Source organism: Gadus chalcogrammus, chromosome 4 (genome assembly GCF_026213295.1).
Source record: "Gadus chalcogrammus isolate NIFS_2021 chromosome 4, NIFS_Gcha_1.0, whole genome shotgun sequence".
In the NCBI taxonomy this organism is placed as follows: domain Eukaryota; kingdom Metazoa; phylum Chordata; class Actinopteri; order Gadiformes; family Gadidae; genus Gadus; species Gadus chalcogrammus.
The window spans coordinates 30,098,512-30,110,296 of NC_079415.1; the positions used below are offsets into that span (position 1 = coordinate 30,098,512).

The window sequence follows — 11,785 nt, forward strand, 5'->3', positions numbered from 1 at the left end:
TTTTATTTATATTTTAACATTATTGTTTTATAGGGACAAACAGTAACAAATTTCTCCTACAGGGGATTGATCAAGTTCTATCTATTGAACAGAAAGAAACCCTTTATCATACTTTACACACTTTACCACAGCATTGGCCTACAATGCGACAGATATATTTTAAGCATTGGACTGAATGCCACATAAATATAAATTTATGTTTTTGCACGTTTGCAACGTTTAAAATTGCAGGGAAAAGTATATGCCTCTACTGGTGTTGCTTAGGCCAATAGCCTTTTGAGGCAGTGTTGTTTCTGAATATAAGTGTTAAGGGCCAATAATGCAAGGGACAACTATTGAAGAGTTTCCACTGTTGGGGAATAAATTGTCAAGCGTCTTCCACAATCCTGAACATCTGTGTCCCGTGGTCCTTCTATATCACAACAATTAAACACAACGCAGAGTCCAAGGGTCAAATTTTGTTTTGGGGAAGTAGAGTGGGTGGAACCAAATGCTTGACAAAGAGAGACACTGACACAGAGAGTAAATGATTAGGGTATTTACTGAGGGCAACAAATAAGTAATGAGGGGATTCATGGCAGGCGGGCAGTCTGACAGGCGAGGGTTCAGCAACAGGAGGACCGTCGGTCAGGCGAGGGTTCGACACATCCTTGGGTAGTGTGGAGGTCATGGTGTTGGACTCCCAGCCCAAAGGTTCAGGGTTCAAATTCCACTGCAAGATGCCTTACCACCCTTCTCATGTAATCTATACTCATAATAATTTACATCACTTTAGATAAAAGCATCGGCTAAATGAGTATGCTAATGTAAAAAATTTCCTTGGTATCTGTTTGATTCTTTGCTGATTGATCATAGCCTATACGTTTAGTTGTTAGGGTTTGTGTTATCAGGGCAATCTGAGCCATAAGGGGGAAGTTAGAGACGGCAGAGAAGCAAACATAGCCCAAGTGTTTGCCGTATCTCATCGGTTGCCATGAAATGGCCATGACTCTATCTGCAGAGGTGTCAACCATTTAGGTTACAAATAACTTGATTGTTTCTGTTCGCTTTTAGGTCAAAAAGGTCTATTTTCCATGAGATTGTCTCTTTTATATTACATTTTGGAACATTAATTGGAGAAAGTATGTAGCTATGTAATAGATGAGTGTCTGTTTGTGTGGGTGTAATGTATGTATATGTCCATTTAAATTGGCGTTACGTTTATAGAACAGACTCAAGCTATCGTAATTAATAATAACTGATTGCTGGTATCAGTTTTTAAGCAACATTTTATGCTGGAAGCAACTATGGACAAGAACAACAGAGGTAAAAGTAAATAATATTAATAATTAATAAATTAAACTACATGTGAATGGCTTCATGGACATACATATGAACGTGATAATGGCCGAATAAACAGTAACATTTTCAAAACAGTTCAACGAAGTGGCCTTTCAGATGCAGAGAGAGAAGTGCCCCTGGCAGGTCAAAGGTCAACGGGCTGCTGGCTCTCTGGCTCAAGCGCTGTCTACACCCTACCCTTCTGGCTGTTCACAGCATTCAGGGCCTCGTCCTCCGGGGCTGAGCGTACACACACTCATCCACATTGGTCTCCAGCGTCCGCCTGGGTCCTGGAGCCACCTTGACCCCCCGTACTCCACCTCACTCTCCCTCTGCTCTCTCCGCTGCCCCTGAAACTGAAACCAAAGAGACACAAATTCTTACCTTTTGAGCTTTTGTGCTTTTTGACCCAGTAGACTCCCAATGCTACTATCAGGAGCAGTGCCATCGCTGACAGGGAACCAGCTATTGTAGAGACGAGCTCTGTGACAAAGAATAGTATGGCACAGTGATCAATGATATTAACACATATTCATGAATAAATATGAATATATTGTGGAGGCCCAGGAGAAGCTCAGCTTCCCCTCTGGGCTGAGGAGGGACAGTGCAGGCAGGCAGGCAGGTGGAATGCAGTTGGTGAAAGTGATTGACAATCATTATAATCACTATCAGCTGCTGCGTTCCAGGGAGTAATAGGAGAATTAATTGGAGAATTTTTACCATGAATTCATAATTTCTTTCCTAATTTCTTTCTATTACTAATTATTGGATGTTAGGAGATGGCCAGTATCACAGTACTGTTTACTGTCTTCATCCTAATAAGTTATTGTCCCTTTTAGTTCAGTTGTGGTGAGCATAAAGTTTGCTCAGTGGTTGCACAGCTTCCACTTTTGCGATGACATGTGGTCTCATATAGGCTGGGTTGTGTGTTCCTGTGAACAGGCTCCAGTCCTGGACTCCACTGAGACCACACTGAGGTCGAGATGCTCAACATGGGGGCTGTGCTGCTCTTACTAATTGGTGTGACTGATGGTGAGATCTTTATGGCATTATAACTGTTTTAAATCTTTATGCATTATATGCAATTTAGTCAGCTATAGTTTTGTGGTTATTGGTTTAAACATTAGGAGTTGCTTTTCCACATTTGTTGGGTTAAACCAATTCATTCTTTAGCGTATGTTAATTCTGGGTATATTGAGTCCATTCATTGTTGAATATCATTAATCATTACTCTGCATTTTGCTTTGTGACTTCCCTACAATTGGACCTCACTTTTGTTGTTGCAAAATACAACAGTATTACCACATATTATCAGGCGTATTCAAGGTAGGGTAGGGTATTTTCATTTACATGACGATCATTTTGAAATTATGTAAATCAAATAAAAAATGTAAGGAAATATTAAATGTTTCAACCTTCAACATATATGAGTATAATGACCCTCGCTGCAATAACACCCATTGCATTAATATTGTCCATCCCTCTTATAGTAATGGTAATAAGAGAGTAACAGTTCTTACAGTTATAGTGAGCGTTGGTCCGGGAATCTGAGTGAGATATATCTCCTGTATTGTCTTATTCTCCTCTGTAAACCCCCAGGTGTGAAGACCTTCTGCGACGCCACGCAGCCAAACATCGCAACCCAGTGCTTTGGCTGTCTGGGAGGAACCTTGGAAGTCCAGCTACCTAAGACCTCACAAGATGATACCTACAGACTGATGAAAAAGTATGACGTGATTTTTTCCAGCAGAGGGCAGAAGACGAACAATACTCGATATTCATTTAATGCCAGTACTACAATATTTACTATAAAGGACATCAACAGGTCAGACAATAGTACATACTCAATGGATGTACATGATGCAGTTGGGCAGGAAGTAGAAAGAACAACATGTTATTTGACCATTCAAGGTGAGTCACTATGCCTTATTTCCGTAGCAGTAGCTGGTTTTAGCTGCTGTTTCCCATTTAGGTCATTAAGGATTGTTTAAACCCTATAACGTCTGACTTCATAGCTCTTAAAGAAACACTGTTGTCTCTAAGGCTCCATGTTCATATTATTGGTATTGTCACATGCTATACTGTACTTTGTGAATGTTTTTAAGGCCTTTTCTATGCATTCCTTAGACAGCCCCTCTGCCCATTTTTTAGGCCAAAATTTGATACAGAGGGGGTGCTGTGTTGAAGTGCGTGGGGTGAAAATGCTGTTTATTTTGCTACTGCCCAATTTGTATATGCCTGCATAAAATATGTCAAGTACAGTAAACACTAGTTTGTCTGGGAGTAGGAGCAGGGGGGTTAAAGAGGTGGATACTTCTAATTATAATTGTATGCAGTTAAGTTTCTATGAGTGAATAACAGAAGGCTTCTGTTCAGTCAAACTGTGAGACTCACCTCCTCAGTCGGTTTCCCTTAGCCCCGGTCTCCTCTCCCCTCCTGTCCCGGGAGTGTCTATACACGGGACAGCAGAGGGTGTCCGGCTCTGCTGAGGGAGGGGGGGCACTGCACTACAGCTTCAGTCTAGACGGACTCCCGCTGAACGGCACGCTTCTCCTCTCCGGACCCAGTGGCACTAGTGGTGACGTCACTCTGGAGCCGGGCCGGTCGGGACTGCTCAACTGCTCGGTCCGCAACAACGTGAGCCACGCCGCGGCTAACATCACCTTGTCTGTGTGTGGCGGTGAGTGACACACACAACGAGGGAAATGAATGAATGGAGCTTGGAATGGATTCACTAGTAGTTGGTTCATCAAATGACCCGTCACCATTGCCTCTCATAGGGTTCATATATGTAAACTGCACAACTAATGGAACACATATATCACAGTAGGTGCACAGAGACAACAATACCTTATGCAGCAAGTCGGAAGCTAAAGGCATTAATATGAATGGAAAGCAGACCTATATATTTTGATATGCATATATGATACCAATATGTATTCATAAATGTTTGACCTCTGTGCCGTACTTTTCTTCGTCCCAGACCGCATTTCTATCATCGCTCGTTCTCTGACGGTGGTGCTGCTGTTCCTAGTAGCATTGGGAGTCTACTGGGCACTAAAGAAGAAGAAAACCTCAAGACATCGAGGTACCAAGTGTCTCTTTGGGACAACTGTTAAACACAAACTTTAATTCCCGTGGTGTTTTCTCATTTTCTAATGTTCTGTTTGTTCAGTCATTGCGCTGTCCTCCATGGCAGTAGATGATGGTGTGCTGTACGTTAACGTCTCCGGGGCGACCGGGAGGGCAGGGGGGGAGTGAGGTGGAGTACGGGGCGGTGGAGGTGGCTCCTGCCCCAGGCGGACGCTGGAGACCAATGTGGACCAGTGTGTGTACGCTCAGCCCCGGAGGACGAGGCCCTGAATGCTGTGAACAGCCAGAAGGACGCGTAGACAGCGCTTTAGCCAGAGAGCCAGCAGGCTGTTGACCTTTGACCTGCCAGGTGCACTTCTCTCTCTGCATCTGGCAAGATGATTTTTTATGATTAATTAACTTTATCCTATGTTGTCCATAGTGGCCGCTATTGGAAATAGCATTTTATATTATTCTGCATGTTTAACTTTTGTATTATTATACCTAGTATGTATATTATACTGTTCTGCATGTTTAACTATTCTATTATTATACCTCTTATGTATATTATACTATTCTGCATGCATAACTAACTGGTCATAACACTGGTCGTGGCCCCCAAGTCACTGCTCAGGAAGGTTGGGGATCTTCTGCTGGAAGTGGATGGCTGCCCTATCACCCCATCCCCCGTAGTCCGCAACCTGGGTGTCATCCTTGACCCCACCCTGTCATTTCAGCCTCATATCAACAACACCACAAAATCTGCATTCTTCCATCTGAGAAACATCGCAAGACTCCGACCCTCACTCTCAGACTCAGTCACTGAAACACTCATCCACTGCTTCATCTCCACCCGTCTGGACTATTGTAATTCCATCCTCACAGGTCTCCCCTCCAAAACCTTGGACCGACTGCAATATGTTCAGAACTCAGCTGCCAGGGTTTTAACTGGCACTAAGCCCTGGCAGCACATCACCCCCATCCTGATGCAACTCCACTGGTTACCTGTTAAGTCCCGGATCAAGTTTAAAATCCTCCTACTCACCTACAAGTCCCTGCATGCTCTGGCCCCCCGTTACCTCTCTGACCTCCTCCATCCCTACACCCCCCTGCGGTCCCTCAGGTCCTCTGCTAAGGACCAGCTGGAAACCCCCCGCACCAGACTCAAGACCTTTGGGGACAGGCCTTCTGCGCCTCTGCCCCCACTCTATGGAATCTGCTCCCCCTCCATATCGCTGTGCCACTTCAGTGGAGTCATTCAAAAAGCTCCTGAAGGCACACCTCTTCTTAGAGGCTATGGCCTTTAACCTGCCCCCCCCCCCCGGTGTACACCTCTTGTTAAGCGACCTTGGGTACCTTGAAAGGCGGTATATAAATTGAATTTATTATTATTATTATAACTATGCTCTTTATTTTGCACGTCAGCCTAATTATGATATAAAATAACCAGCTAATTATCAACTGCTTCTTGGTAAAAACAATATAATCATGTAATTATTTGGTTGTAATTAAATTATAAATAAATGTATAATAAATAAATAAAACAAATAACCTACTGACCATGAAATTTGGGGACCTGTAAAAGGAAGCATTACTTTACTTGACATCTGGGTAAGTACCAGTAGGCCTACTGAGCTACATTGTATACTCCAGAAATAGTTACTGTGTTTAGCCTCTGTGGGGCAGTATTGCCTGATTAGATTATGTAGCACTTAATCGGGGGCAGCATTTAATCACCTCATTAGGCAGGGGCAGGGCCATCAATTTTTTAATGCTTGTATAGTCTTGTTTTTATTACTGTATTTTATCACTCCATTATTTACCCGTTTTGCTTTTGTGATCGTCAGCAATACGCAAAGCAAATTATGATGAATAAAAGAGAAAATAAACACAAATATCTTATGCAAACATAAGTAAATCAATTATACCATAGTCTACCAATTTTTAGAACTAGTATTTAAGGATCAATCATGACTAATTGTAAAGAACCACGAAAGGACATTTGCGGCATGTTGATGCAATACTTTGGGGGAAATTCACTTGAACTAAGTAATTTAATTTAGCATAATGTAGGATACCCACCTCCGTTCAGTAGGACGCCCTCTTCACTTCTCCAGAAAGAAACGTATCCCGCGCAGAGTATGATGAGATCTTTATAGCTCCATGGCTGGCACGCGGTGGGTCCCTGTACCCCTTTCACACCGCCGCAAAATCGGGGCCGGTTCCGGGCCAGTTCGGAGCTAGGGCCAGGGCTTTGGTTTCACACCGCCAAAGAACCGGCTCCGGCCCCTAAAAACCGGTTCAACTCTGGGCCCACTTTTGAGCTGGGCTAGAACTAGAACCGCTTTTACGCCGGGGGCAGGGGGCGGAGTTATCCGTACCTTCATAAACACGAAGACCAACGAAAACCGGAATTTTTTTAAAACACCGAGTACAATGGACGTGAATCCGTGTATGGTTCTTTTTTTTTTTTTCTGATTTTGTTTCAAATCGGAATATTCAAAGAACGAACCACACGGATTGAATCGACTTTCAACGCGTCAACGCGCCAACGCAGCTAGATGAGTCCATGTCCATGCAAGTGAACGGAGCGTTCCCTCTTCGTCATAACTATCAACCAAACATCCTTCACATTCACTGAGCGAACATTCTGAAAGTAAAATGCACATTTCTCGCTAAAAATGTTTCCATAAACGCATTTATGGCGTAACTATGTTACTATTTCCACCCAGAATAAGAAAGATGTCGGCCGTATGCTTCTGTCCAAGCTCACTAGCGGAGACGTTTTGCAGTGACGTCATGACGTTGCTCACGCCGGCTCCATGGCTGGCTCTGGCCGGTGTGAAACCAACTGTTTCTTAAGTGGGATAAGGCTGGAACCTGTTTGGAACTGGCCCTAGCACCAGCCCGGAACTGGCTCTTGATTCTTTTTGGTGTGAAAGCAGCACCTGTGTAATTTGAGAAATGCATAGGCAGGAAAGAAAGAAAACAAAGATGGGTACTGACTAGCTCTCTTAAAGACCTCCCCCAGGCCTACATGCAAATATGTGCAAGAGAACGCCACCTGTCCTACAGACAGTTCAAGAGTTACAGACCGTTTTACTTGACAGAGGCAAAGCCAAGTGACCGCAACACATGTGCGTGTAACAAACATGAAAATATGTGTCTCCTGGTTGATAGTCTTGCAAAAAGACGCTGGATAAAAACAATCATTTGCAATACAGAGAGTGAACGATGCATGTATCGCATGTGCACACAATGATGCTTTGAAGAAGTGCAGCTTAGCGATCACAATCCAATTGACACTGCAACATGGGAGCAGTGGCAAAAGGAGGATGTGCTAGTTGGAGAGAGAACCCACAAAAATTGGGTTAAAAAAACTAAAACGGGGACACTTGAAGACCTGCAAAAAGTGTTCCAGAAGGGGCTGGAGGATATTGCCAGTCATCAGTTCAACTGGATTTATTAGGTGCGGCAATTCAGGAACATCAAAGAGAACCTTAAAACAAGGAGATGATCTTGCACATTGATTTCTCCGAGAATTATGCCTGTAAACTGACCACTGAGATTCAAGCCTTTCACTTTGGTGGTAATAGGCAGCAGGCAACGATACACACTGGAGTTGCTTACTCAGTCAAAGGCACCCAGTGCTATGCCACAGTTTCAAAGTCCCTACAGCATGACGAAAGAGGACACATGAAGCCAGTCGTGGATGATTTCCGGAAAAGACAAGACCGTGCAATCGACACTCTGCACGTCCTGAGTGATGGCCCAGCAACTCAGTATCGTGATCGAGCAAACTGCTTCCTAATGAGTAGTGTTCCCTATACATGGGGATTCAAGCGGGGCACCTGGAACTTCTCGGAGCGTTTCATGGCAAGGGTGCACCCGATGGTGTTGGAGGAGTGTACAAGCGTAAGGCAGACATGCACGTCCTTGGAGGCAGTGCCCTTCAAACCCCAAGGGATCTACTTGAATGTTTACAGCAGAGCACTGAAAATGTCACCGCCAAGTGGATCGAAGAAGAACAGATATCTGCCATGGATGAAATGCTCCATTCGTCAGTGCCTCCAGTGACTGGAATCAGCAGTCCACATCAGGTTATGTCTTTTTCCCCAGGAAACATATTTTACAGATGTCTAAGCTTTTTATGCAATTACTCAGTGATCTGCACTTGCCACAAGCTGAAAAAACTTGAGTTTGACCATGTCTCCTACCGAGGTGCCTGACCCCTTCCCAGTCAGCTGACCATGTCTCTCCTACTGATGTGCCCTGTGTCCAATCAAGCCACCATAGCTCACCCATTGAAGAGTCCCAAGATGAAGAGGAAAAGGAAAAGTACATGGAGGGACAGTTTGTCATTGTAAAGTATGATGTCAAACCGTGGACAGATCATGGGGATAGTTGGGAAGCAGCTGCAGGTGAGCTGCATGAAACAAGTTGGAAACCAAAATGCATTTGTTTGGCCAAACAAATCAGATTGCATTTTCTGTCATCCCAGTGAAATTGCCTGTGGTATATCAGAACCGAAACCACGGTTCCTGAAGTACACAAACTGTGAACACAAAGGGCCCTATCTTGCATCCGGCGCAAGTGATTTAGTCACTGGCGCATGTGTCGTTGCTAGTTTACAACTGGCGCAGAGCGTTCTTTTCCCACCACCGCCACTCGCCCCGGTAATTAGGGATTGTCATGCGCCCAAGGGGCGGTCGGCGGAAGGAGGAGGCGTGTTCTGGCGCAAACGGTATTTTCCCGTTTCTGAAGACCATTGCGCTACTGACCAGGAAATACCTGGTTTAAAGTCAGTGACGCGTTGTTCAGATGCTATTTTAAGGGCGCATGCATGCATACATGCGCATGCGATGCATACGGATTGCTTGTGCACCTCGCGCATACACTTTGCTTCTCCCTACCTAGCCGCACATTCTTGGTAAATTATTTGGGAAAGAACAGCTGATGCAGCGGTAATAAGTTCTACTTTTAAATCAATGCATCTGCAAAAAAAAAAAAAAACCCGTACAGAAAACACATATTTTCTTGACAGAGACATCGTGTAGTAGGCCTACATGACCATAACTTTTAGGATTGATGAGTATTTGATCGTGACAAACACTGTTTTACCGCGACGTGAGTGTTAAAAGAATGAATGAATGCGGGCGCGCGTGTGTGCTCTGTTTAAACACATGCAAACTAAACACGTAACGCATAATACAATCAAAGGCAATGTCTATTACCGCGGGGACACATGCATATTAGGATAGCATACAATACTGATAAGAAACAATGTTGATGTATTGCGTATATCATTAAATAGAACCACAGTTACCGCATATCATATGTTATATCATATACGTTTTCTTTGACGAATTATTGAGGACTCAGTATTTCTGAAGTTGTGGGAAAGGTATACAACCCCATTTACTTATTTTTTTTCTTTATTTTTGTTTGTGTTAATTTTGGGGCCATAGTAGTGGCCAATAAACCCTGAGCCAATTTGCAGTTTGAAATTCCTGTGCATCTGTCCATCGGAGAAACGGCAGACGAGCATCCTGTCGAATATCAACTCGTCCGATTTCAAAATTTTGCGCTAATGGCTATTAAGGGGATGGGAGCTGGCAATCTCATGGTTTGTGACGTTTACGCCCAACCACACCCACGGGTAACTAGGCTGCTTCAGACCAACTTTTGACACTTGCGCCGCGACGCAAGTGTCATTTATCCGCCTGTAAAATAGCGATAGCGCCGTAGAACCGCCCACAAAGCTACTTGCGCTTTGCGCTTCCCACTTGCGTTTCAGACCGTTAAAATAGGGCCCAAACAGTGTGAACACAAACAGACATTAAGAGACAGACGTAATTAACTTGTGCAATTGTTGCAATCAAAATTAATTGAGGTGCTGTTTTATTTGAATGTTTCCAATAAATGTTTGAAAGGAATGTTTCAATTAAATGTTTAGGTGAAGTTTCATTAAATGTTTGAAAGGAATGTTTCAATTAAATGTTTAGAATACGTTTCATACAATGTTTGAAATTAATGTTAAAAACTGTTTTCAGTTGAATTAAAAAAAATCCTGATATTTGCAATGAATGATTTAAATGAAATGTTTATGAAATCAGAATTAACTTCACTGTTTATCCACCTCACTGTTTGGTCATTGTTTTAATATTAAATATTATATAATATTTCTCATTGCCAAATTGTGTTTTGGTTCATCCTATCATTTGGTGTGACTACATCATTTGGTGTGACGTTCAGAAATTATGAGAAAAAAATACTTGATGACAAGGGAAATAGTAAAAGCTAGAGTGACAAGAATTGTGTAAGATTTATATTAGGATTTCTTGGAATTAATGTAAAATATGTCAAAAGATTGAAGACTATGTCTTACATTGGGCGATGAAGAAAAATATAATGTATTTGTGTGAGGTAGTGCTGAATCTGAATATATTAATAATGAGGAATTATGCAGAAGCCAGTATAAGAAATGTATACCCCATTTTAATTTTAAAAAAATGTCGTGTCACACCATATGACAATATTGGGCACAAACTCAACGAATTGGTGAATAAATACAGCTTTCAATGATAAATATCAAAGAACACATAGGCTACATGTTGTGAAATTTAAGAATCATTACAATGCAACTCAATAATTCACGTCTTATATTTGATTATTTATTCTCAACTTTTTTTTGGGCTTATATGTCACCCACCCATCGATATAAGCTTGTAGCGTAAACATGTTTGACTATGAAATCATATTCAGACGACGTGTGTGCGGAGAGAGGCGCGGTTCAGTGTGATACAAAACAACCACCTACCAGCCAGGACTACCAGGACGGCCGACAGCCAGAAGAAGAGGGGACCGGAGAACCTCACAATAAAATCTGTGATATTTCCACGACAAGGTGAAAGAGATACATTTAGCCATCTAGCCCCATTGACCCCCATTCATCTGCACTCAAGCGACCACTCTCAGTGGAATTCTAATGGAACTGCAACCAAGTTCGATACAATGGGCTCAATAGAATGCCAAGGCTCTCAGTAGACGAGCTCTGACGTATACATCTGATCACATCTCTCTCTCACTCACTCAGTCACATATGCAAATATTCGCTACATTTTTGATTGAAATTCAAATGAACCATCGTTTGTTATTAAATGGTAATTACAAAAAAAAATAGGAATTTAATATTTCTGATTCTGCCGTGCAATATATTAAGAAACATGATAAAAACAATCTGCAAATCTATCCCTGAAATCTCTGGTTTACGGCTTTACTGAGATGAAACCAAATACAGAATGACTTAAGTTAATCACAAACATCTTGTTTAACATTCAGATGCAATGTCTCTATACATTGTTTCATCAGTGAGTCACAATAATTTAAGCAG

At 42.6% G+C, this 11,785-nt stretch overlaps 1 protein-coding gene and 1 long non-coding RNA gene across 7 annotated transcripts in view; both read right to left on the reverse strand.

Moving 5' to 3' along the window:
- Positions 1-11,718, reverse strand: part of LOC130380391 (uncharacterized) — a 55,483-nt gene extending 43,765 nt beyond the window's left edge. For 3 of the 5 annotated variants that reach the window (XM_056587580.1, XM_056587579.1, XM_056587577.1), the window contains exon 1: positions 11,213-11,718. In XM_056587580.1, the coding sequence (XP_056443555.1) occupies positions 11,213-11,342 (130 nt within the window). In that variant the 5' untranslated portion in view covers positions 11,343-11,718. The remainder of the gene's footprint in view (positions 1-11,212) is intronic. The other 2 variants (XM_056587581.1, XM_056587582.1) reach the window with 1 other exon arrangement.
- LOC130380395 (uncharacterized) lies at positions 211-4,733 on the reverse strand. Of its 2 annotated transcripts, none has more exons than XR_008895296.1 (4): positions 4,276-4,733; positions 3,715-3,988; positions 2,841-3,035; positions 211-1,676 (listed from the first exon to the last, which is right to left on the reverse strand). It is a non-coding gene; the product is annotated as an uncharacterized LOC130380395 (long non-coding RNA). The 2 variants fall into 2 exon arrangements; XR_008895295.1 differs by having other exon boundaries at positions 211-1,803.
- Positions 11,719-11,785: the final 67 nt, after the last annotated feature.